This window comes from Bufo gargarizans, chromosome 2, assembly GCF_014858855.1.
Source record: "Bufo gargarizans isolate SCDJY-AF-19 chromosome 2, ASM1485885v1, whole genome shotgun sequence".
Classification (NCBI taxonomy): Eukaryota; Metazoa; Chordata; class Amphibia; order Anura; family Bufonidae; genus Bufo; species Bufo gargarizans.
In genome coordinates this window covers 558,850,613-558,877,845 of record NC_058081.1, presented here as the reverse complement: position 1 = coordinate 558,877,845, position 27,233 = coordinate 558,850,613, and the positions used below count along the sequence as shown (strand labels likewise).

At 45.8% G+C, this 27,233-nt stretch overlaps 1 protein-coding gene across 1 annotated transcript in view; it reads left to right on the top strand.

Annotated features, from left to right (window-relative positions):
* The first annotated feature begins 3,733 nt into the window (after positions 1 to 3,733).
* Positions 3,734 to 27,233, top strand: part of LOC122928614 (testicular acid phosphatase homolog) — a 156,204-nt gene continuing 132,704 nt past the window's right edge. Inside the window, exon 1 of the mRNA XM_044281622.1 lies at positions 3,734 to 3,866. Within this exon, the coding sequence (XP_044137557.1) occupies positions 3,762 to 3,866 (105 nt within the window). The 5' untranslated portion in view covers positions 3,734 to 3,761. The remainder of the gene's footprint in view (positions 3,867 to 27,233) is intronic.

The following is a 27,233-nucleotide window of genomic DNA, read 5'->3' as shown; positions in this document are numbered from 1 at the left end:
GTGTCTGAAAACCAAGAGGTGGGGTCATCATATTTACCGTTAGCCGAGTTTGCCATAAATAATCGCCGTCAGGAATCCACTGGCAAGTCACCATTTCTTGGTGCATACGGTTTTCATCCCCAATTTTGTACTTTCAAAGAGGGGGGGTCTTCTGGGGTTCCCGAAGAGGAACGGTTTTCTTCATCTCTTTCATCGGTATGGCAGAAGGTGCAAGCTAACTTGAAAAATATGAGTGGTAAATACAAATGCATGGCCGATAAGAAACGGTCGCCAGGTCCGGACCTAGGAGTGAATGACTATGTGTGGTTGTCTACTAGGAATATTAAGTTGAAAGTTCCCTCTTGGAAACTGGGTCCTAGGTTCATTGGTCCTTATAAAATTGTAGCCGTCATTAACCCTGTGGCTTTTCGCCTGGAGCTACCTCAGACTTTTAAGATCCATAACGTCTTCCATAAGTCGTTGCTCAAGAAGTATGTTCCACCTCTAGAACCATCACCGCTGCCACCTCCTCCTGTTGTTGTGGATGGTAATCTGGAGTTTCAAATATCCAGAATTGTTGATTCTCGTCGGGTCCGCCGCTCTCTTCAGTATCTGGTGCATTGGAGGGGTTACGGTCCCGAGGAAAGAATGTGGGTTCCAGCGTCAGAGGTAAACGCCAACAGGTTGATTCAGGCTTTCCATGTCTCTCATCCGGAGAGACCTGGTCCTGAGTGTCCGGAGGCCCCTCGTGAAAGGGGGGGTACTGTCACGAGGGTGTCAAGAGCCACGTCTGACTCCGTTATACCCGGGGTCAGGAAGTCGCAGCGGGTGGCTGCGCGCTCTATGTCTAAAGATCACAGTGTTTCTTAGTGTTTGTTTTCTGTGTTTGCCTTGCTATCCTTTTTGTCTCACTCAGGGATCCGTAGCTTCTCCTCCTCAGCTGTTTCTTGTCTGCAACTCCCAAACTCCTTATATTCTCCTCTCACACTTCTCTTGTTGCCAGTTATAGAGCTTCCTGCCTGGACATCTATGCTGACCCACTGGAGCTGAGAATCTGGTTGTTGTTCCAGAGTGCTACCCTCCGGATCCCTGTTGGGCTTTTGTTGTCTCCTACCTGGGATTATATGTTTAGTTTGTATTGTCTGTCCTCCCCTTGGTGTTTTCCTTTAGAGCTAGTGGTGCGGACTAGTGTTCCCACCGCCCTGTTCACTATCTAGGGCTCATCCTAGGGAAAGCCAGGGTTTTAGGCACGTGATCGGCGTACGGGTGAGGAACCCGTCTAGGGACGACAGGGCAGCCAGGTGCCAGCCGCAAGGTGAGTCAGGGGTCACCACCTTCCCTCTCACTAGGGCAGGGCCTCCCTCTGTGTCACGTATGTGACAGTTACGCCGATCGTGATACCAGTTCTGGGTTTGCTTTTCACAAGAAGCATTGCCTGATGTGACTGATGCCTCGCACAAAAGAGCTCTCAGAAGACCTACGATTAAGAATTGTCGACTTCTGAGAGCTCTTTTGTGCTCTTTCTCCAAAAGCCTTTCTGTTCATCTGTCCACAGTAAGACAAATTGTCTATAAATGGAGAAAATTCCGCACTGCTTCTACTCTCCCTAGGAGTGGCCGTTCTGTAAAGATGACTGCAAGAGCACAGCACTGCTCAATGAGGTGAAGAAGATTCCTAGAGTGTCAGCTAAAGACTTACAAAAGTCTCTGGCATATGCTAACATCCCTGTTAGCGAATCTACGATACGTAAAACACTAAACAAGAATGGATTTCATGGGAGGATACCACATAGGAAGCCACTGCTGTCCAAAAAAAACATTGCTGCACATTTACAGTTTGCACAGGAGCACCTGGATGTTCCACAGCAGTACTGGCAAAATATTCTGTGGACAGTTTATACCAAAGTTGAGTTGTTTGGAAGAAACACACAACACTATGCGTGGAAACAAAGAGGCACAGCACACCAACATCAAAACCTCATCCCAACTGTGAAGTATGGTGGTGGGGGCATCATGGTTTGGGGCTGCTTTTCTGCGTCAGGGCCTGGGCGGATTGCTATCATCGAAGAAAAAATGAATTCCCAAGTTTATCAAGACATTTTGCAGGAGAACTTAAGGCCATCTGTCCACCAGCTGAAGCTCAACATAAGATGGGTGTTTCAACAGGACAACGACCCAAAGCATAGAAGTAAATCAACAACAGAATGGATTAAACAGAAGAAAATACGCCTTCTGGATTGGCCCAGTCAGAGTCCTGACCTCAACCCAATTGAGATGCTGTCGCATGACCTCAAGAAAGTGATTCACACCAGACATCCCAAGAATATTGCTGAACTGAAACAGTTCTGTAAAGAGGAATGGTCAAGAATTACTCCTGACCATTGTGCACGTCTGATCTGCAACTACAGGAAACGTTTGGTTGAAGTTATTGCTGCCAAAGGAGGTTCAACCAGTTATTATATCCAAAGGTTCATATACTGTTTCTTGTAACTGTAGGCCCCATCCATTTTGGAGGTCAGAATAAGTCCCATGTCTGAAAAATTGGTACAATCCTGGGAAATGTAGGACTGTTGGCAGCTTTGCAGGTGTAGCCCAGCAATTAGAGATAACCACAGGGCGGTACATGGGCTCAGCCCGCGAATGTGTAATGTGTTTCCCCAAAAATAAGCCCTACCCCAATAATAAGCCCTAGCGCTATTTTGCAGGGTTTTTGGAGTAACCCTACTCCAAAAATAAGCCCTAGATACAGCCGTATTTACAGCCGTATTTATTTTATGTAAAGGGGAGGTGGGAGAAATGTGCGGGCTGCAGTAGCTCAGGAGTGCTCACTAATGGCTCCTGAGCTGTCGTGAAACTGTGGGCGGGCGGGCAGTGCAGGCTTCAGTGAATTAGCCTTCAGTGAAGCCGCCAGCCCGCGCCTACATCGCGGCACTAAGCAGCACCTGGCGGCTTCACTAAATGCTAAATTATGCCAGCAGCCCGGGCTTCCCTTCACTTTAACGTTGGGCGGGCTGGCGGCTTCTCTGTATGCCCTGTACTGCCACCAGCCCGCACGTTCTTACTTACATGAAGGAGGCAGCAGGAGGATCTCTTTCTCCTCTCTGCTGCCTGGAGGATCTCCCTACTTCTCTCCCGCGTTGTATCTTCTCTCCCTGGTACCGTAGATTGCTGCCTAGGTCCCTTGGGTAAGGACAGCTCAGGGGCAATATACGGTATCAGAATAAAAAAATGTGTTGCAAATATGACTATAACCCCCCTCATCCATAGGAATGCACCCATGTACTGCAGTATATGGGTGCATTCCTATGGATGAGGGGTGTTGTAGTCATAATTAATATAAACACTGTCCAGCAACTGTTCTGTAATTGGCATGTGTCTATATAAAATATGTTCATGGAGCCAAAAATAAGCCCTACCCCAATAATAAGCCCTAACCCTTTTTTCTGAGAAAAAATAATATAAGACCCTGTCTTATTTTCGGAGAAACACGGTAGCAACCTTACAGTGCCCAGCAATTTGGAGTTTGTAGATATCTGGAGGAGAATGCCAGTCATGTTTACTGTATGATGATACCAAATAAAAGTTGTGGGTGACCCCTACCCGAAAAAGTTTGAGTTTCCGCTGCTTCTTGTGGTTTAGCTGGGCCGGGCCAGTTTTTTCAGTCCTTTGAAAATGAAAACAAAGGCATCACATCCTACTACAGGATGTGGCTCTGTAGAGCTAGGGAGGGATTGGTGCACGCTTCCTAATAAACAGCTGCATCTATATTACACTCCTCACGTTATGGCGGCAGAACTACTATCATTTTGGCTCCTTCTGGTCTTTTCCGGCACTCTGATTTCAGGAGACTCTTCCTTGAGATTAGATAATCTGACATTTGTGGTGGTGGTGAGTAAATAGTAAATCTTTACATCTCATTGTAGGAATCTTAGGAAGATTCATTTCAAGGGGTTTTCTGGTTTAGGAAACCCATTGTCAAATACTTTTTTAGGAACGTTAGGTAGTTACTTAATGGGGGAAGTCACAACCCTTGTCAACTGGCTGAGTGAAAATTGTGTAAAAAGCTAAGAAGTAATGTATACATAGTGGACATGGAGCAATTTCTTATTAGCTTTGTAGTTGTCAGTGCCTCACCAGTACATGTGGCGTATAGTCCCCGCATTCTAGCATTCATGCCAAAGTGCCTCCAATCTCCTCTGCTGCTCTACAGGAACCCATCTGGGTATAGCTTCCAGCCACAACACTGTGTTTTAAATGGAATGTGTCGTCAGAAAATGGACTAATTTATAAATCAAGTTTTCATGTTGTTAAAACATATTTTATGTTTTCCATGTCACTATCTATATTTAACAAAAATCCGTGAGTTTTCACACAGGCCACTAAGACAATAATTGCTGGTCTGTACAGACAGATGACTTAAGACAATGATTTCTGGTCTAAACAGATCACTTTTCAGCAGTCATCTCATTATCATCACAAGCAGGATTACAATGACTTATCATCTATGTATAGATAAGACAGCAGCCACTCTTCACAATAGGTGATATCACAGCTTATCTGCTCCCTTCTGACCTCTGTACAAGTCACAGAGAATTTCTAGAAAACTGTGTCTACAACCCATGGTGGCTGCTGTAAAGCATATGTCTAAATGCTGTTAACTGCACGGGCAAGATGACCTCCCCCCATTATCATTTTCAAGATATAGAAAAAAAATGTACACCCAGAAAATTAGAGTGTGTCACATTTAGGATATGCCTGAAATGTCAGATAGGTGTGGGTCCTAACTTTAAGACTCACTCTTATCTCCCTTAACGGGACCCCTGAAGTGAAGGAGAGCACACTGCATATACGCATTGTGCCCTACATTTACTGCTATGAGACTTCCCAAAATAGCCAAGCAAGCATGTGCAACTATTTTTAGAGGTCTCAATCAAGAAATGCAACAGACAAGATTTCCATATAAATATCGTATTAAAAACCATTAGTATGAACAACATCAAGAAGGCATCATACCAAGTTGGAGGTCTCAGTCCTTTCTTTCATTCTTAATGCCGCAGTCTGGGCAGAGGTTTACCACGGAGGTGAATGTAACATGAGAAAGGGGGCGGAGTGCCTTGAAACGTTGTAGGTGGTGTGATCCACGTTATATCCACCTCCGTGGTAATCCTCTGTCTGTTTTTTAATACAACAATACAGCGATATTTATATGAAAATCTTGCCCGTTGCATTTTTGATTGAGATTGGGATTAATGGATACTACATGCACGGAACGCACAGCCTTTGGAACTCCACGTGGTGCGTTTTGTATATTAAGAGATCCCATATCAGTGAATGGAGAGCATGATTTGAAGCACAGCTGCCTCTCTATTCACCACTTTGGGGCTCTTGGAAATAGCTGAGCCAGTCTGCAGCTCGTTCTGGAACATCCATAGCGGTGAATGGACAGTACTCACCTTTCACTTCTGGGGTCTGAGAGGTAGGACCCGCACTTATCTTAACATTTGTGGCATCTCCTAGCAATCCGGCAGAGAATAGCTGCCAGAGTTCATTGGATCCGGCATTCAATTTTGGATCCACAAAATACGGATAATATGTGTTGCATCCGTTTTTTTTTTGAGGACCCAGTGACTTCAATCCATATGTGCTCTTTATCTGCAGCCAAGAACAAGACATGTTCTATCTTTTGTGGAACGGACATATGGATGCGGAAAGCAAATGGATGCCTTCCGTGTACTTTCTGCTTCAATCTGTCCGTTCTGGAAATGATACAACATGTCCTATTCTTGGCCACAAATGCAGACCACAGACTGACTGAAGTTAATAGGTCCGCAAAAAAAAAAAACTGATGCAACACAATCGTTATGTGAATTTTGCTGATCCACCTTTTGCAGACAACAAGATACATATGGTTGGTGAATAGGGATGAGCGAACTCGAACTGTATAGTTCGGGTTCGTACCGAATTTTGGGGTGTCCGTGACACGGACCCGAACCCGGACATTTTCGTAAAAGTCCGGGTTCGGGTTCGGTGTTCGTCGCTTTCTTCGCGCTTTTGTGACGCTTTCTTGGCGCTTTTTGAAAGGCTGCAAAGCAGCCAATCAACAAGCGTCATACTACTTGCCCCAAGAGGCCATCACAGCCATGCCTACTATTGGCATGGCTGTGATTGGCCAGAGCACCATGTGACCCAGCCTCTATTTAAGCTGGAGTCACATAGCGCCGCCCGTCACTCTGCTCTGATTAGCGTAGGGAGAGGTTGTGGATCATTGAGCTGCTGATCCTCAATTGCTCACTGTTTTTAGGCTGCCCAGACCGTTTGTCAGTCACATTTTTCTGGGGTGATCGGCGGCCATTTTGTGTCTTGTGGTGCGCCAGCACAAGCTGCGACCAAGTGCATTTAACCCTCAATGGTGTGGTTGTTTTTTGGCTAAAGCCTACATCAGGGTGAAGCTGTCACACCAAGTGCATTTAACCAGCAATAGTCTGTTTATTTTTTGGCCATATACTACATCAGGGGCAAGCTGCGCCTGTCACCAAGTGCATTTAACCCTCAATGGTGCGTTTGTTTTTTGGCTAAAGCCTACATCAGGGTGAAGCTGTCACACCAAGTGCATTTAACCAGCAATAGTCTGTTTATTTTTTGGCCATATACTACATCAGGGGCAAGCTGCGCCCGTCACCAAGTGCATTTAACCCTCAGTAGTGTGGTTGGTCAAGCTATCACACCAAGTGCATTTAACCAGCAATAGTCTGTTCATTTTTTGGCCATATACTAAATCAGGGGCAAGCTGCGCCCGTCACCAAGTGCATTTAACCAGCAATAGTCTGTTCATTTTTTGGCCATATACTACATCAGGGGCAAGCTGCGCCCGTCACCAAGTGCATTTAACCCTCAGTAGTGTGGTTGGTCAAGCTGTGACACCAAGTGCATTTAACCAGCAATAGTCTGTTCATTTTTTGGCCATATACTACATCAGGGGCAAGCTGCGCCCATCACCAAGTGCATTTAACCAGCAATAGTGTGGTTATTTTTTGGCCATATCCCAGTCTAATTCTGTCACTAAATCCATACCGGTCACCCAGCGCCTAAATACTAGGCCTCAAATTTATATCCCGCTAAATCTCTCGTTACCGCTGTCCTGTTGTGGCTGGGAAAGTTATTTAGTGTCCGTCAAAGCACATTTTTTGTTCTGAGTTGAAATACAATTCCCAATTTAGCAATTTAAAAATTTAGTGGTTTCTGCTGTATCAGAGCTATTTGAAATCTATCCCTAAAAGGGTATATAATATTCAAGGTGCACATAGGGTCATTCAGAATAACTTCACACACCCGCTACTGTGCATTTCCAAGTCTAATTCTGTCACTAAACCCATACCTGTCACCCAGCGCCTAAATACTAGGCCTCAAATTCATATCCAGCTAAATCTGTCGTTAGTGCTGTAGCTGGGCGAGTTATTTAGTGTCCGTTCAAGCACATTTCTTGTTCTGGGTTGAAATACAATTCCCAATTTAGCAATTTCATAATTTAGTGGTTTCTGCTATATCAGAGCTATTTGAAATCTATCCCTAAAAGGGTATATAATATTCAAGGTGCACATTGGGTCATTCAGAATAACTTCACACACACCCGCTACTGTGTATTTCCAAGTCTAATTCTGTCACTAAACCCATACCTGTCACCCAGCGCCTAAATACTAGGCCTCAAATTCATATCCAGCTAAATCTGTCGTTAGTGCTGTAGCTGGGCGAGTTATTTAGTGTCCGTTCAAGCACATTTCTTGTTCTGGGTTGAAATACAATTCCCAATTTAGCAATTTCATAATTTAGTGGTTTCTGCTATATCAGAGCTATTTGAAATCTATCCCTAAAAGGGTAGATCATATTGAAGGTGCACATAGGGACATTCAGAATAACTTCACACACCCGCTACTGTGCATTTCCAAGTCTAATTCTGTCACTAAACCCATACCTGTCACCCAGCGCCTAAATACTAGGCCTCAAATTTATATCCAGCTAAATCTGTCCTTAGTGCTGTAGCTGGGCGAGTTATTTAGTGTCCGTTCAAGCACATTTCTTGTTCTGGGTTGAAATACAATTCCCAATTTAGCAATTTCATAATTTAGTGGTTTCTGCTATATCAGAGCTATTTGAAATCTATCCCTAAAAGGGTATATAATATTCAAGGTGCACATTGGGTCATTCAGAATAACTTCACACACACCCGCTACTGTGTATTTCCAAGTCTAATTCTGTCACTAAACCCATACCTGTCACCCAGCGCCTAAATACTAGGCCTCAAATTTATATCCTGCTAAATCTCTCGTTAACGCTGTCCTGTTGTGGCTGGGAAAGTTATTTAGTGTCCGTCAAAGCACATTTTTTGTTCTGGGTTGAAATACAATTCCCAATTTAGCAATTTCATAATTTAGTGGTTTCTGCTATATCAGAGCTATTTGAAATCTATCCCTAAAAGGGTATATAATATTCAAGGTGCACATTGGGTCATTCAGAATAACTTCACACACACCCGCTACTGTGTATTTCTAAGTCTAATTCTGTCACTAAACCCATACCTGTCACCCAGCGCCTAAATACTAGGCCTCAAATTTATATCCTGCTAAATCTCTTGTTAACGCTGTCCTGTTGTGGCTGGGAAAGTTATTTAGTGTCCGTCAAAGCACATTTTTTGTTCTGGGTTGAAATACAATTCCCAATTTAGCAATTTCATAATTTAGTGGTTTCTGCTATATCAGAGCTATTTGAAATCTATCCCTAAAAGGGTATATAATATTCAAGGTGCACATTGGGTCATTCAGAATAACTTCACACACACCCGCTACTGTGTATTTCTAAGTCTAATTCTGTCACTAAACCCATACCTGTCACCCAGCGCCTAAATACTAGGCCTCAAATTTATATCCTGCTAAATCTCTCGTTAACGCTGTCCTGTTGTGGCTGGGAAAGTTATTTAGTGTCCGTCAAAGCACATTTTTTGTTCTGGGTTGAAATACAATTCCCAATTTAGCAATTTCATAATTTAGTGGTTTCTGCTATATCAGAGCTATTTGAAATCTATCCCTAAAAGGGTATATAATATTCAAGGTGCACATTGGGTCATTCAGAATAACTTCACACACACACGCTTCTGTGCATTTCCAAGTCTAATTCTGTCACTAAATCCATACCGGTCACCCAGCGCCTAAATACTAGGCCTCAAATTTATATCCCGCTGAATTTGAATACAATACATTGGGCCAAATAATATATTTGTTGTTGTGGTGAACCATAACAATGAGAAAAACATCTAGTAAGGGACGCGGACGTGGACATGGTCGTGGTGGTGTTAGTGGACCCTCTGGTGCTGGGAGAGGACGTGGCCGTTCTGCCACATCCACACGTCCTAGTGTACCAACTACCTCAGGTCCCAGTAGCCGCCAGAATTTACAGCGATATATGGTGGGGCCCAATGCCGTTCTAAGGATGGTAAGGCCTGAGCAGGTACAGGCATTAGTCAATTGGGTGGCCGACAGTGGATCCAGCACGTTCACATTATCTCCCACCCAGTCTTCTGCAGAAAGCGCACAGATGGCGCCTGAAAACCAACCCCATCAGTCTGTCACATCACCCCCATGCATACCAGGGAAACTGTCTCAGCCTCAAGTTATGCAGCAGTCTCTTATGCTGTTTGAAGACTCCGCTGGCAGGGTTTCCCAAGGGCATCCACCTAGCCCTTCCCCAGCGGTGAAAGACATAGAATGCACTGACGCACAACCACTTATGTTTCCTGATGATGAGGACATGGGAATACCACCTCAGCATGTCTCTGATGATGACGAAACACAGGTGCCAACTGCTGCGTCTTTCTGCAGTGTGCAGACTGAACAGGAGGTCAGGGATCAAGACTGGGTGGAAGACGATGCAGGGGACGATGAGGTCCTAGACCCCACATGGAATGAAGGTCGTGCCACTGACTTTCACAGTTCGGAGGAAGAGGCAGTGGTGAGACCGAGCCAACAGCGTAGCAAAAGAGGGAGCAGTGGGCAAAAGCAGAACACCCGCCGCCAAGAGACTCCGCCTGCTACTGACCGCCGCCATCTGGGACCGAGCACCCCAAAGGCAGCTTCAAGGAGTTCCCTGGCATGGCACTTCTTCAAACAATGTGCTGACGACAAGACCCGAGTGGTTTGCACGCTGTGCCATCAGAGCCTGAAGCGAGGCATTAACGTTCTGAACCTGAGCACAACCTGCATGACCAGGCACCTGCATGCAAAGCATGAACTGCAGTGGAGTAAACACCTTAAAACCAAGGAAGTCACTCAGGCTCCCCCTGCTACCTCTTCTGCTGCTGCCGCCTCGGCCTATTCTGCTGCTGCCGCCTCGGCCTCTTCCTCCGCCTCTGGAGGAACGTTGGCACCTGCCGCCCAGCAAACAGGGGATGTACCACCAACACCACCACCACCACCTCCGTCACCAAGCGTCTCAACCATGTCACACGCCAGCGTTCAGCTCTCCATCTCACAAACATTTGATAGAAAGCGTAAATTCCCACCTAGCCACCCTCGATCCCTGGCCCTGAATGCCAGCATTTCTAAACTACTGGCCTATGAAATGCTGTCATTTAGGCTGGTGGACACAGACAGCTTCAAACAGCTCATGTCGCTTGCTGTCCCACAGTATGTTGTTCCCAGCCGGCACTACTTCTCCAAGAGAGCCGTGCCTTCCCTGCACAACCAAGTATCCGATAAAATCAAGTGTGCACTGCGCAACGCCATCTGTAGCAAGGTCCACCTAACCACAGATAGGTGGACCAGTAAGCACGGCCAGGGACGCTATATCTCCCTAACTGCACACTGGGTAAATGTAGTGGCAGCTGGGCCCCAGGCGGAGAGCTGTTTGGCGCACGTCCTTCCGCCGCCAAGGATCGCAGGGCAACATTCTTTGCCTCCTGTTGCCACCTCCTCCTTCTCGGCTTCCTCCTCCTCTTCTTCCACCTGCTCATCCAGTCAGCCACACACCTTCACCACCAACTTCAGCACAGCCCGGGGTAAACGTCAGCAGGCCATTCTGAAACTCATATGTTTGGGGGACAGGCCCCACACCGCACAGGAGTTGTGGCGGGGTATAGAACAACAGACCGACGAGTGGTTGCTGCCGGTGAGCCTCAAGCCCGGCCTGGTGGTGTGTGATAATGGGCGAAATCTCGTTGCAGCTCTGGGACTAGCCAATTTGACGCACATCCCTTGCTTGGCGCATGTGCTGAATTTGGTGGTGCAGAAGTTCATTCACAACTACCCCGACATGTCAGAGCTGCTGCATAAAGTGCGGGCCGTCTGTTCGCGCTTCCGGCGTTCACATCCTGCTGCTGCTCGCCTGTCTGCGCTACAGCGTAACTTCGGCCTTCCCGCTCACCGCCTCATATGCGACGTGCCCACCAGGTGGAACTCCACCTTGCACATGCTGGACAGACTGTGCGAGCAGCAGCAGGCCATAGTGGAGTTTCAGCTGCAGCACGCACGGGTCAGTCGCACTACAGAACAGCACCACTTCACCACCAATGACTGGGCCTCCATGCGAGACCTGTGTGCCCTGTTGCGCTGTTTCGAGTACTCCACCAACATGGCCAGTGGCGATGACACCGTTATCAGCGTTACAATACCACTTCTATGTCTCCTTGAGAAAACACTTAGGGCGATGATGGAAGAGGAGGTGGCCCAGGAGGAGGAGGAGGAGGAGGAAGAGGGGTCATTTTTAGCACTTTCAGGCCAGTCTCTTCGAAGTGACTCAGAGGGAGGTTTTTGGCAACAGCAGAGGCCAGGTACAAATGTGGCCAGCCAGGGCCCACTACTGGAGGACGAGGAGGACGAGGATGAGGAGGAGGTGGAGGAGGATGAGGATGAAGCATGGTCACAGCGGGGTGGCACCCAACGCAGCTCGGGTCCATCACTGGTGCGTGGCTGGGGGGAAAGGCAGGACGATGACGATACGCCTCCCACAGAGGACAGCTTGTCCTTACCCCTGGGCAGCCTGGCACACATGAGCGACTACATGCTGCAGTGCCTGCGCAACGACAGCAGAGTTGCCCACATTTTAACCTGTGCGGACTACTGGGTTGCCACCCTGCTGGATCCACGCTACAAAGACAATGTGCCCACCTTACTTCCTGCACTGGAGCGTGATAGGAAGATGCGCGAGTACAAGCGCACGTTGGTGGACGCGCTACTGAGAGCATTCCCAAATGTCACAGGGGAACAAGTGGAAGCCCAAGGCCAAGGCAGAGGAGGAGCAAGAGGTCGCCAAGGCAGCTGTGTCACGGCCAGCTCCTCTGAGGGCAGGGTTAGCATGGCAGAGATGTGGAAAACTTTTGTCAACACGCCACAGCTAACTGCACCACCACCTGATACGCAACGTGTTAGCAGGAGGCAACATTTCACTAACATGGTGGAACAGTACGTGTGCACACCAATCCACGTACTGACTGATGGTTCGGCCCCATTCAACTTCTGGGTCTCTAAATTGTCCACGTGGCCAGAGCTAGCCTTTTATGCCTTGGAGGTGCTGGCCTGCCCGGCAGCCAGCGTTTTGTCTGAACGTGTATTCAGCACGGCAGGGGGCGTCATTACAGACAAACGCAGCCGCCTGTCTACAGCCAATGTGGACAAGCTGACGTTCATAAAAATGAACCAGGCATGGATCCCACAGGACCTGTCCGTCCCTTGTCCAGATTAGACATTAACTACCTCCCCATAACCATATATTATTGGACTCCAGGGCACTTCCTCATTCAATCCTATTTTTATTTTCATTTTACCATTATATTGCGAGGCTACCCAAAGTTGAATGAACCTCTCCTCTGCCTGTGTGCTAGGCCTAAATATATGCCAATGGACTGTTGCAGTGGTGGCTGACATGAAGCCTGATTCTCTGCTATGACATGCAGACTAATTCTCTGCTGACATGAAGCCAGATTGTCTGTTACGGGACCTCTCTCCTCTGCCTGGGTGCTGGGCCTAAATTTATGACAATGGACTGTTGCAGTGGTGGCTGACGTGAAGCCTGATTCTCTGCTATGACATGCAGACTGATTCTCTGCTGACATGAAGCCAGATTGTCTGTTACGGGACCTCTCTGCTCTGCCTGTGTGCTAGGCCTAAATATATGCCAATGGACTGTTGCAGTGGTGGGTGACGTGAAGCCTCATTCTCTGCTATGACATGCAGACTGATTCTCTGCTGACATGAAGCCAGATCGTCTGTTACGGGACCTCTCTGCTCTGCCTGTGTGCTAGGCCTAAATATATGCCAATGGACTGTTGCAGTGGTGGGTGACGTGAAGCCTCATTCTCTGCTATGACATGCAGACTGATTCTCTGCTGTCATGAAGCCAGATTGTCTGTTACGGGACCTCTCTGCTCTGCCTGTGTGCTAGGCCTAAATATATGCCAATGGACTGTTGCAGTGGTGGGTGACGTGAAGCCTCATTCTCTGCTATGACATGCAGACTGATTCTCTGCTGACATGAAGCCAGATTGTCTGTTACGGGACCTCTCTCCTCTGCCTGTGTGCTAGGCCTAAATATATGCCAATGGACTGTTGCAGTGGTGGCTGACGTGAAGCCTCATTCTCTGCTATGACATGCAGACTAATTCTCTGCTGACATGAAGCCAGATTGTCTGTTACGGGACCTCTCTCCTCTGCCTGGGTGCTGGGCCTAAATTTATGACAATGGACTGTTGCAGTGGTGGCTGACGTGAAGCCTGATTCTCTGCTATGACATGCAGACTGATTCTCTGCTGACATGAAGCCAGATCCTCTGTTACGGGACCTCTCTCCTCTGCCTGTGTGTGTGCTGGGCCTAAATATATGCCAATGGACTGTTGCAGTGGTGGCTGACGTGAAGCCTCATTCTCTGCTATGACATGCAGACTGATTCTCTGCTGACATGAAGCCAGATTCTCTGTTACGGGACCTCTCTCCTCTGCCTGTGTGTGTGCTGGGCCTAAATATATGCCAATGGACTGTTGCAGTGGTGGCTGACGTGAAGCCTCATTCTCTGCTATGACATGCAGACTAATTCTCTGCTGACATGAAGACAGATTCTCTGTTACGGGACCTCCCTCCTCTGCCTGGGTGCTGGGCCTAAATATATGCCAATGGACTGTTGCAGTGGTGGCTGACGTGAAGCCTCATTCTCTGCTATGACATGCAGACTAATTCTCTGCTGACATGAAGACAGATTCTCTGTTACGGGACCTCCCTCCTCTGCCTGGGTGCTGGGCCTAAATATATGCCAATGGACTGTTGCAGTGGTGGCTGACGTGAAGCCTCATTCTCTGCTATGACATGCAGACTGATTCTCTGCTGACATGAAGCCAGATTCTCTGTTACGGGACCTCTCTCCTCTGCCTGTGTGTGTGCTGGGCCTAAATATATGCCAATGGACTGTTGCAGTGGTGGCTGACGTGAAGCCTCATTCTCTGCTATGACATGCAGACTGATTCTCTGCTGACATGAAGCCAGATTCTCTGTTACGGGACCTCTCTCCTCTGCCTGTGTGTGTGCTGGGCCTAAATATATGCCAATGGACTGTTGCAGTGGTGGCTGACGTGAAGCCTCATTCTCTGCTATGACATGCAGACTAATTCTCTGCTGACATGAAGACAGATTCTCTGTTACGGGACCTCCCTCCTCTGCCTGGGTGCTGGGCCTAAATATATGCCAATGGACTGTTGCAGTGGTGGCTGACGTGAAGCCTCATTCTCTGCTATGACATGCAGACTGATTCTCTGCTGACATGAAGCCAGATTCTCTGTTACGGGACCTCTCTCCTCTGCCTGTGTGTGTGCTGGGCCTAAATATATGCCAATGGACTGTTGCAGTGGTGGCTGACGTGAAGCCTCATTCTCTGCTATGACATGCAGACTGATTCTCTGCTGACATGAAGCCAGATTCTCTGTTACGGGACCTCTCTCCTCTGCCTGTGTGTGTGCTGGGCCTAAATATATGCCAATGGACTGTTGCAGTGGTGGCTGACGTGAAGCCTCATTCTCTGCTATGACATGCAGACTAATTCTCTGCTGACATGAAGACAGATTCTCTGTTACGGGACCTCCCTCCTCTGCCTGGGTGCTGGGCCTAAATATATGCCAATGGACTGTTGCAGTGGTGGCTGACGTGAAGCCTCATTCTCTGCTATGACATGCAGACTGATTCTCTGCTGACATGAAGCCAGATTCTCTGTTACGGGACCTCCCTCCTCTGCCTGTGTGTGTGCTGGGCCTAAATATATGCCAATGGACTGTTGCAGTGGTGGCTGACGTGAAGCCTCATTCTCTGCTATGACATGCAGACTGATTCTCTGCTGACATGAAGACAGATTCTCTGTTACGGGACCTCCCTCCTCTGCCTGGGTGCTGGGCCTAAATATATGCCAATGGACTGTTGCAGTGGTGGCTGACGTGAAGCCTCATTCTCTGCTATGACATGCAGACTGATTCTCTGCTGACATGAAGCCAGATTCTCTGTTACGGGACCTCTCTCCTCTGCCTGTGTGTGTGCTGGGCCTAAATATATGCCAATGGACTGTTGCAGTGGTGGCTGACGTGAAGCCTCATTCTCTGCTATGACATGCAGACTAATTCTCTGCTGACATGAAGACAGATTCTCTGTTACGGGACCTCCCTCCTCTGCCTGGGTGCTGGGCCTAAATATATGCCAATGGACTGTTGCAGTGGTGGCTGACGTGAAGCCTCATTCTCTGCTATGACATGCAGACTAATTCTCTGCTGACATGAAGACAGATTCTCTGTTACGGGACCTCTCTCCTCTGCCTGGGTGCCGGGGCCTAAATATCTGAGAATGGACTGTTCCAGTGGTGGGTGACGGGAAGCCAGATTCTCTGCTATGGAACCTCTCTCCAATTGATTTTGGTTAATTTTTATTTATTTAATTTTTATTTTAATTCATTTCCCTATCCACATTTGTTTGCAGGGGATTTACCTACATGTTGCTGCCTTTTGCAGCCCTCTAGCTCTTTCCTGGGCTGTTTTACAGCCTTTTTAGTGCCGAAAAGTTCGGGTCCCCATTGACTTCAATGGGGTTCGGGTTCGGGACGAAGTTCGGATCGGGTTCGGATCCCGAACCCGAACATTTCCGGGATGTTCGGCCGAACTTCTCGAACCCGAACATCCAGGTGTTCGCTCAACTCTATTGGTGAATATAGCCTAAGGCCTCCGGCACACAACTGTATCCATTTTGCGCTCCACAAATCACGGATCTGTAAAATACGGATGAGGTAAGTGTGCACCCTGCAATTTCCGTGAGAACCACTGTAAAAAAGTATATTCTTGTCTGCAAAAGAGACAAGAATAGGACAGGTGCTATAATTTGCAGCCCAGCCACATGGATGCGAGCAGCACAGTTTTCTTTTTGCGGACCTATAGAAATGAATGGGTCCGCGTGATATCCGCAAAAAATGCGGATAGGAAACAGAACAAAAATACAGTCATGTGCATGAGGCCTAAATACTTATATTTAACTTGCTACAACTGGAATACCAAAGAGCAAAGAAAACCCAAAGCACTCATCTTTACCCAGTGTCCTGCTTCCAGCCTCACGGCTCCTGTCTCCGCCAGAACAGAGGCGCTGACCTGCTGTATAAATGACACATGCCATTTTTTAATGGTCAGACAACCCCTTTAACAACTGCAAAATACTGTATGTGATGTGTGCACTGGAAATGTATATAAGCCCCTGGCTGTCATTACTACAATACAGAAGATCACACCGAACCAGAGGAAGTACAACCAAGATAGTCGTATATATCATCTTATACAGATACTATTTGGTTGAGGCAGCCATTTTGTCAATGCTGACAGCAGGGAGTGCAGCCATATTGCAAGTGTCACTTTTGGGTAACCGACAAATGGAAAATTTATGTTTGAAATGTTCTCTTCTTTGAGTCTGTAGACAGCACTCCAAGAGATCATGATGTCATTCACACCATCAGATAGAAGACAGTAAAATGGTTGCATGACTAAGGACAAGGATAGTGTGGCCCTGATCTGAAACTACCCCACTGTCCCTACCTACTTGCATATTAAGCCCTAAATGGGTAGACTACAACTGGTCGATGGTCCCTATGCTACTAAGGTGCTGATCTGGACAAACAAACATGCAGACAGACAAACACAATAAGCAGAGTCAACAGAAAACAGGTCAAAACCAGACAGGTTGTACCAAACTGTCATGGCTGAGGATGGGGGAAACCCTCAGCCGTGCGATGGTGGAAGATGGTCGCTGCTTGACCAGGACAACAGGATTAGGGAGCAGGTCACCTCATAAAGCGTCCCTAACCTGACCCTAACTCCTAGCTGCATGGGCCGACCTTTAAGGTAGGAGGACCCATGCTCAGGAACCTCGGAGCCCTAACTCACCCTCCGACCGGTCCCTGGACTAGGAGTCAGGGTAAGACACCCTGTTACTTCTGGATACGGAGGAACAGGAGTCTCACTTGCCAAGCTGCAAGGAAGGGAGAACAAATACAACCTATGGCAATGGCAGGTACTTGCCACAAACATAACTCTCACCTGCCACAGACACAAAGCCTGGAACCCATGTGGAAGTACAGCCCACAGACAAGAGGACTCGGCACACAACACACGGGAACCCAGGACCATAGGTGCAATAAAGAAGCCTAAAACCAAACACATCTTCTAGACACCAAACAACATTATATTTGCTATGACCAGAAGTGTGGCCCCCACTGGCAGTTGGTAAGTAACCAGGAGGATGTCTCCAGCCAGCTTGGCTGAAGCACCCTCTCTGGCTACTGCCCACAACTGAGGCTATATAGGGCCAAGAGGCCACACCCAACAATCAGACACACCCTGTGACTCACACACACAGAAAGGGAGTTAACCCTTCCAATACCACAGAAGGGAAAACACAACTTAAAGGGGAAGTGTCCAAAACCAGCACACACTGTGGCTGTGGCCGCCGGCAACGACATGGGTGGCACTCATGTCCTGGGAGTCAGCCCGAAGGCCGGGACACTGCCACCACATGTACACAACGACCAAATGTTGCCACAGGCAACCACAGTGAGGGGAAGATGTGAGTGCACACCACACATAACACAGAGTGCACACAGACATACCAAATTGCATACAAAACGCGCACACAACTCCAAGGGAACCGCACACATAGCTGTTGTCCGCGGCAACCGCACTTGAGGCCAACAACAAAATGCCTCCCGCTGCGGTTGACACTACAACCCAAACCGCGCGCAACTGTATGCGGCTCCCAAGGAGTCACGGCCATAAACATGGTTGTGACACAAACATGAGGCAGAGAATGGTCAAAAGACAAGCCAAGGTCAGAAACACTGGGAACCAATCAAGAACTCAGGAACAGGGAAAAATGTGTACACACAACAGTGCCACAAAAGACTATCACTGGCAATGATGTATAGAAAGGAGAGAATTTAAGTCCCTGCACCAGAACCTGATTAGTCCAGTGCCCTGGACGATTAGGGTCACACACAAAACTAAACATGACTGAGCAGATGGACTATCAATCAGTCCACTGCCTGTCTCCCCCAGCACGCGTCGCTGGAGCCCGCACAGGCAAGTTTATTACAAAAACTACCCCAAAGTAATGAAACAACTATAATTGACCAATGGTGACTCATCGCTGTACATAACTATAACAGAATCCAGAAGTATGGCATGTGATAAAAGATGTTTGCACTTTATTGGGAGGGTATATGCTGCCTACGCACTCTAGAAAATAACATTTTATATTTATATATATACTGCCTGTACCACGAGCCACACAAGAAAGGCAACGGGAAATTAGGGATATTAACAAGTGGCTCAAGAACTGGAGTAGGAAGGAGGGGTTTGGGTTCCTGGAGAACTGGGCTGATTTTTCTACCGATTTTTCTATCGGCTACAGGCTCTATCGTAAGGACGGGCTGCACCTCAATGGGGAAGGGGCAGCTGTGCTGGGGAGAAAGATGGCTAGAAGGTTGGAGGAGTGTTTAAACTAGGGACTGGGGGGGAGGGTAATTACGTTATAGGATGGGAAGATAGCGCAGATAGAGACCGGGGGCAAGGTAATGGGACTGGGGGAGGAATGGAAGGAGGGACTAGAACAGTTCAGAAGGAAAGGTGTAGGGTAAAAAATATACATAAACCTCTCAAATGTATGTATACTAATGCCAGAAGTCTGACTAATAAAACTGGTGAACTGGAATTAGTGATGTGTGAGGAGAACTATGACATAGTGGGAATAACTGAGACATGGCTGGATGATAGCTATGACTGGGCGGTTAATGTACAAGGTTACAGTCTGTTTAGAAAGGATCGTCAAAACCGGAGAGGGGGAGGGGTCTGCCTTATGTAAAGTCCGGTCTAAAGCCCACACTCCGCGAAGATATAAGTGAGGGACATGAACATGTGGAGTCAGTGTGGGTAGAGATACATGGAGCTAAAAACAACAATAAATTACTAATAGGAGTTTACTATAAACCACCTAATATACCAGAGTCCACAGAAAATCTACTACTAAACGAGATAGACGAGGCGGCAAATCATAATGAGGTGGTTATTATGGGGGACTTCAACTACCCAGATATAGACTGGGAAACTGAAACTTGTATATCTCATAAGGGAAACAGGTTCTTGGCAATAACCAAAGACAATTACCTCTCCCAACTGGTTCAGGACCCGACTAGAGGGATGGTCATACTGGGCTTAGTATTAACCAATAGGCCCGACAGAACAACAGACGTGCAGGTTGGGGGACACCTGGGAAATAGTGACCATAAAGTAATAACCTTCCAATTATCATTCAAAAGAGCGTTTCTACAGGGAGGAACAAAAATACCAAACTTCAAAAAAGCTAAATTTAGCCAACTAAGAGAGGCCATAGGCCAAACTAACTGGGACAAAGTCCTCAAAAATAAAAATACAGCCACAAAATGGGATATCTTTAAAAACATCCTAAAATCTCATTGTGAGAGGTACATACCGTATGGTAATAAAAGGTTAAGGAACAAAAAGAAACCAATGTGGATAAATAGAACTGTAAAGAAAGCAATAAATGACAAAAAGAAAGCATATCATTCACTGAAACAGGCGGGGAGCACAGAAGCACTGAAAAACTATAAGGAAAAAAATAGAACATGTAAAAAACAAATAAAAGTAAAAACTAACTAAAACTAACCCTAAAATGTTCTTCAATTATATAAATGTTAAAAAGTATAAATCTGAAGGTGTCGGCCCTTTAAAGAGTAATGAGGGGGAAGTCGCAGAGAGCGATGAGGAGAAAGCAAAGCTGTTAAATATTTTTTTCTCCAATGTATTCACTGAGGAAAAGAAATTGTCAGATGACATGCCGAATGCAAAAATAAATTCCCCATTAAAAGTGTCCTGTCTGACCCAGGAAGAAGTACATCAGCGACTTAAAAAGATTAAAATAGACAAATCGCCAGGACCGGATGACATACACCCCCGTATCCTAAAGGAATTAAGTAATGTCATAGCCAGACCCTTATTTCTGATATTTGCAGACTCTATACTGACAGGGAATGTCCCACAGGATTGGCGCATGGCATATGTGGTGCCAATATTCAAAAAGGGGCCAAAAACAGAGCCTGGAAACTATAGGCCGGTAAGTTTAACATCTGTTGTGGGTAAACTGTTTGAAGGTTTTCTGAGAGATGCTATATTAGAGCATCTCAACAGAAATAAGCAAATAACGCCATATCAGCATGGCTTCGTGAGGGATCGGTCATGTCAGACTAATTTAATCAGTTTCTATGAGGAGGTAAGTTCTAGACTTGACAGCGGCAAATCAATGGATGTCATATATCTGGACTTCTCCAAAGCATTTGACACTGTACCACATAAAAGGTTAGTATATAAAATGAGAATGCTCGGACTGGGAGAAAACATCTGTATGTGGGTAAGTAACTGGCTCAGTGATAGAAAACAGAGGGTGGTTATTAACGGTACACACTCAGATTGGGTCACTGTCACTAGTGGGGTACCTCAGGGGTCAGTATTGGGCCCTATTCTCTTCAATATATTTATTAATGATCTTCTAGAAGGCTTGCATAGTAAAGTATCAATTTTCGCAGATGACACTAAACTGTGTAAAGTAATTTACACTGATGAGGACAGTATACTACTACAGAGGGATCTGGATAGATTGGAGGCTTGGGCAGATAAGTGGCAGATGAGGTTTAACACTGATAAATGTAAAGTTATGCACATGGGAAGGAAAAATGCAAGTCACCCGTACATACTAAATGGTAAAACACTCGGTAACACTGACACGGAAAAGGACCTAGGAATTTTAATAAACAGCAAACTAAGCTGCAAAAACCAGTGTCAGGCAGCTGCTGCCAAGGCCAACAAGATAATGGGTTGCATCAGAAGGGGCATAGATTCCCGTGATAAGAACATAGTCCTACCACTTTACAAATCGCTAGTCAGACCACACATGGAGTACTATGTACAGTTCTGGGCTCCTGTAAACAAGGCAGACATAGCAGAGCTGGAGAAGGTCCAGAGGAGGGCATCTAAAGTAATAACTGGAATGGGGCAACTACAGTACCCTGAAAGATTATCAAAATTAGGGTTATTCACTTTAGAAAAAAGACGACTGAGGGGAGATCTAATTAATATGTATAAATATATCAGGGGTCAGTACAGAGATCTATCCCATCAGCTATTTATCCCCAGGACTGTGACGAGGGGACATCCTCTGCGTCTGGAGGAAAGAAGGTTTGTACACAAACATAGAAAAGGATTCTTTACGGTAAGAGCAGTGAGACTATGGAACTCTCTGCCTGAGGAGGTGGTGATGGTGAGTACAATAAAGGAATTCAAGAGGGGCCTGGATGTATTTATGGAGTGTAATAATATTACTGGCTATAGCTACTAGAGAGGGGTCGTTGATCCAGGGAGTTATTCTGATTGCCTGATTGGAGTCGGGAAGGAATTTTTAATTTCCCTAAAGTGGGGAAAATTGGCTTCTACCTCACAGTTTTTTTTTTTTTTGCTTTCCTCTGGATCAACTTGCAGGATAACAGGCCGAACTGGATGGACAAATGTCTTTTTTCGGCCTTATGTACTATGTTACTATGTTACTATTTGTTTTGGTCCTATGGCAATTCACCAAGAGATAAAAAAAAAGCAGTAGGAACTAAAACTGGAGGCTCAGAATTTAATTCCGATTTGAAGATCTAAAAACTTTGGAGCATCCATCTTAATAAATGATCCCCATAGCATCCAAATGATCTAGATCAGGGGTGCACAACGTTTCCTGGTTGGGGGCCACATTGCCAGACTGAACCAATGACGAGGGCCGAAATTAAAATTTAAAGGTGTATTAACAACTGAAATATTGTACTTATGGCATATTGAACACACAGTATATACCATTAATGTCTAGTTACACTTCCAGGACTCCCATTTAATGGGAGAAATACATGAGAAATACATGTGAGCAGCCACAAGACATAGGCATACATGTCTGTTACCAGATGGTTGGGGGCCGCACAGAATGGTATCAAGGGCCGCAGGTTGTGCACCCCTGATCTAGATGGTCTAATATTTTTAATATTACGTTACTTCAATAAAAACTACATAATTTAGTTCTCAATTCCTGTATAGATTTTCTTTAAATATTGGCTACTGAAATATCCTCCAACAACCATTGAATCACAGAAGGGAGCTCATCCCAACATCACGGTTTACATACATCACTGTGGTGTTTTTTCAGACTGATCAGATATGGCTAAAAAGAAGGTTAGAAAACATACCAAAATTGCCAAACTGTCAACAAGACCATCTTCCTCTGGATCCTGTGACTAGCACACAGAACAACAACCTGTTCCAGATATATCTGTAATAATTATCATGTTGTGCTGTAGACTTACCTTGGAGTCTACCACCTCAAGCTCATACTCAATGTTGCTGATACCGTCATTGTTTTAACTGAGCAATCCATTTTCTTGAGAAGCTTCCATTTAAGTTTTTTTCTAGATGAAGTCTTGATATAGCTACCATCTCTATGATGACCAAGGAAACAAGTCCTAGGACTCCATGAAAAACGTAATGTCTACACTGGAATCCTGATAATCGTTTTTTACCAGTGAACAAATTATGGTCACTTCATCTTGGGGAAGAAATCACCTGCAGTGGCTGGGTTTGAGGTGGCCCCAACTCTATGTTGGGTTTCTCAGACACTGTCTAGGTGTCACCATGTGTTGCTGCTCTCTGGAAGGGATGGTAAAGTGTGGTGCACCCCAATGGGAAATAAGTCCAGAGAGTCAGGGTTGAAAATAGAATAAAGTCTAGGATCTCTTCCTCTTGTCTAGGAAAGTGTGATGTTGAACAGACAAGAGCCTTGTTGATGTGATCTCTAAAGGTGGATTTACACGTCCCGATATTTGGGCAGCTTATCGGGAACAAACATTCCTACGAAATATTGGTTCATCGGGTGATCCTGTCATTCGTGCAGGCACATAAATTATTGTTTCTGGGCAGCACAATGGTTTTTATCCGGCCAGTTCCCGGCATTTTATGCCGGAACAGCCCACCGGAGAGCTTTGCAGCAAATCAGAAAGTAACCTTACCAGATTTTATGGTATACATGTGAAATAAATGTTTCTGGAGAAGATGGTTAAGGTATCTAAGATCAATCTGATTTGTTTCTATGGCTTTGGAACCAGAAATATGCTACAGTAAACTGCAACTCATTACTGATAGGCAGGAACTTTCTCCAAAAAGTTTGAAAAGATGAAATCTTGAATCATGCAAAAACAGCTGCAGACTAGCTTTGGAAGATATAGCTCTCAGCATTTGTAACCTAATTTTCCCAGGTGGAAAAAAATCCAGCAGTCTGCCACCTACTGGAACAATTCTTGATTTGGCATCAAATCTTCCTTGTATTAGCTTCCTCCAAGATTTTATGGAGTGGCAGACAGTTTATCTGATGCAAAGAGTAATTTCCATAGATTGATTATTGATAAAGTATCACCTGGACAAGCTTTTATCCACAAGGTTCTTCTAACCACCGCTTCTGCAGATTTAAAGGGGGTAAAAATGATTTTTAACAAGTTCCTGCAGCATGGCCCTTGAAACAGAAGATTCCTGCTCCACTCTAGTTCGGTGGTCTGCGCTGTATCTCTCTATCTTCTGGTCCCAGCACTATTTATATACACCAGTCTATGGACATGGTCACATACTCCACTCCAGCCAATGACTGGCTTAAGCAACAATGCAGCCACAAGCGGCACGTCACTGCTGAAACCAATCATTCTCTGGAGCGGTGCATCTGACCATGCCCATAGCAAGGCAAATGTAAACAGCGCAGGGTCTGGAAGCTGAAAGCTGGGTCATGGTTACATAGCTAAAAAAACATAAGCGTGCTGCGGTTTTTGTCCGTCCTCCTCTCGGCATGTTTGCTGTGCTGCAGCCGTATCTCCGGCCCGTGCCCATTATAGTGAATGGGACAGGAGAGGACTTCCGGCAGCACACGTGTGCAAATGTTATTATGGATCCAGCAGGCTGTTCCCCTGCAGGACAAGCCTAATGCGAATGTTAAAGAAGCCTAAGTTCTTTTTAAAACTGTCCACTGTTCATGCTGTGACCACGTCAGGAGTCAGTCTATTCCACAGATTCACAGTTCTTACAGTGAAGAAGCTTTGACGCTTCTGGAGACTGAGCTTTTTCTTCTCCAGTCGGAGGCAGTGCCCCCTTGTCTATTGAGGGCATTTTACATAGAACAGTTTTTCACCATATTTTTTGTACGGCCCATTTATATATTTGTATAGGTTAATCATGTCCCCTCTTAGATGTCTCTTAGTCTGAAGACTAAAATACATTTAATTATTTTAATCTTTCTTCATATCCAAAACCCTCCATGCCCCTTTTCAGTTTAGTTGCTCTTCTTTGTACTTTTTCCAACTCCTGGGCATCCTTTCAATAAACTGGTGCCCAGAACTGAACTGCATATTCCAGATGAGGCCGCACCAAAGCTTTGTAAAGTGGTAATATTACATCCCTGCCTCGCGAGTCCATGCCTCGTTTAATGCCTGACAATATCCTGATGGCCTTAGAAGCAGCTGATTGACATTGTATGCTGTTATTTAATCTACCCTACCATCTACAAGGACACCTAGATCCTTCTGTACAATTGACTCTACCAGTGTTAGGTCCCCTAGGACATATGATGCATGTAGATTATTACTACCCAGATACATAACATGATACATGTGCAAGTCAGCTTGTAGTTAGATATCTCCATAGACTGCACAGTACTACATAGCTTGGTGTCATCTGCAAATCTAGAAACAGTGCTATTAATTCCATCCTCGATATTAATAAATAATTTACATAATAGAGGACCCAGAATTGTATTAAACCATTTTCTCTCCCACCAAACACACTGGCAAACACTGGCTGCTGCCAGGCAGGGGACATGCCAGACAAGAGCAAAACTCTGATTGGCAGGAGGTTGTAGGCTTTGAGTTCAGCCAGGTCATGGAGGCAAGGGTGAATCTACAGGGAAACTTCCTGGTGCCCACTTGTATCCTTCTGAAGACAGCCAGCGAGGTAAGTAATTATCTGACGCTACCCTCCTGACTCTTGAATCCAACTGTATAGCCATCTTGAGGCAACTGGAGTAGGAGGACAGAACATGGCAGCTGGCCACTACAGAGAGGCAGTTATTGGGGAAGTATTTTGTGCTGCTGGGGCATTATTTTGAGATGTACTTTGGTATTTGGTTCTGCTGGGGCTGCATTTTGTGCTGCATGGTAGTATTTGGTTCTGCTGGGGCTGTATATTGTACTGCACTGTCGTATTTGGCTCTACCGGGGTGGTATTATGTGTTTGCCCTGTTTCTTTCTTTCAATTTGGACCTGCTTACAACATTGGGCCATTTTTTTTTTTTTTTCCTGGACCACATTAAGTTCTCAGGGCATATAGAGGTATATAGTTCCAATAGGCACTGCCTACCACTGTCTTCAAACATAGGACAATATTCAAAACAAGTGGCACTCACCGATTGTAGAAAGGTACACTTTATTCCATGGCAGGAGGGGGTGCATACAGTGCAAACACAGCAATGAGCAACAGCCGTTTCGCGTGTGTGTGCGCTTCTTCTGGCTTTCCACTACTGCCTACTACTGTACCTCACAGCAAAATAGGCAGAGGAGCAGTGTAATGAGTCTGGAGCGCAGAGAACGTGGACTGCAGGCTGAGTGTAGCCCCACAAAAGTACACAACATATCCTATTCTTGTCCATATTAGCGGACAAGAATAGGCATTTCAATCATGGAGAAGGATGTTCCGATCCGCAAAATGCGGAATGCATGCGGCTGGTATCCATGTTTTGCGGATCTGCAATTTTTGGTCCTCAAAAATGGATACAGTTGTGTGAATGAGCCCTTATCCTGTCAGGGATTAGTTTCATAGCCTGTCCCTATATCTATTAACTGAAAAAACTGAAAATTTACAAACAGCATCTCCTAGCAACCATCAGTGAAAAACTTTTTTCATTGAAGCCCCATTCACTTCTATAGGGTCACGGCTGAATGAAAAATGCAGAATATAGAACATGCTGCGATTCTCAGAAGTAGGCGTGGAGGCCAATCAACCAAGGTAGCACTACTGCCCCTTCACAGCTGCAGCCAAGTGCCATGGTTAGGGGCTTTTCATGAACCCTTTACACTGGGCCCACCAATGTGTTAAAATAGCCCTGTCTTAGACATGTGACTATTAATTAAGTGTTCTTACATGGCCAAGACCACTTACTGTTATCTCACATATATATTCTTATTATTATAGCCAAATTTACCACCCTAACTCTTCCCACAGTTTTTACACTACATAGACAGTAATATACCGAAACGTGTCGATTGTTCCTGATTGGTGTGCTATTACTTTGTGGAACATTTCACCGAATGGTTCACAAAATATTGGCTTTTTGTGGTGAAATTAGTGCCATAGGAAAGAATGGCGGAATGTTCATAACTAGAGTGGGAGCTGACAAAAGCTAGAGTGTGAGCTGAAAAATCAGGACATGATTTAAACTGCCACCACTCCCTCATTTTCAAGCCCACTTACATATCAAAACATTCAGCTATCCCTGCTGCCACTAAAAATGTCCATGGCTAAGCCATAGACCTGATAGTTTTCACAATATGACCATTTGTTTGCAACTCACACTGCCCATTGAC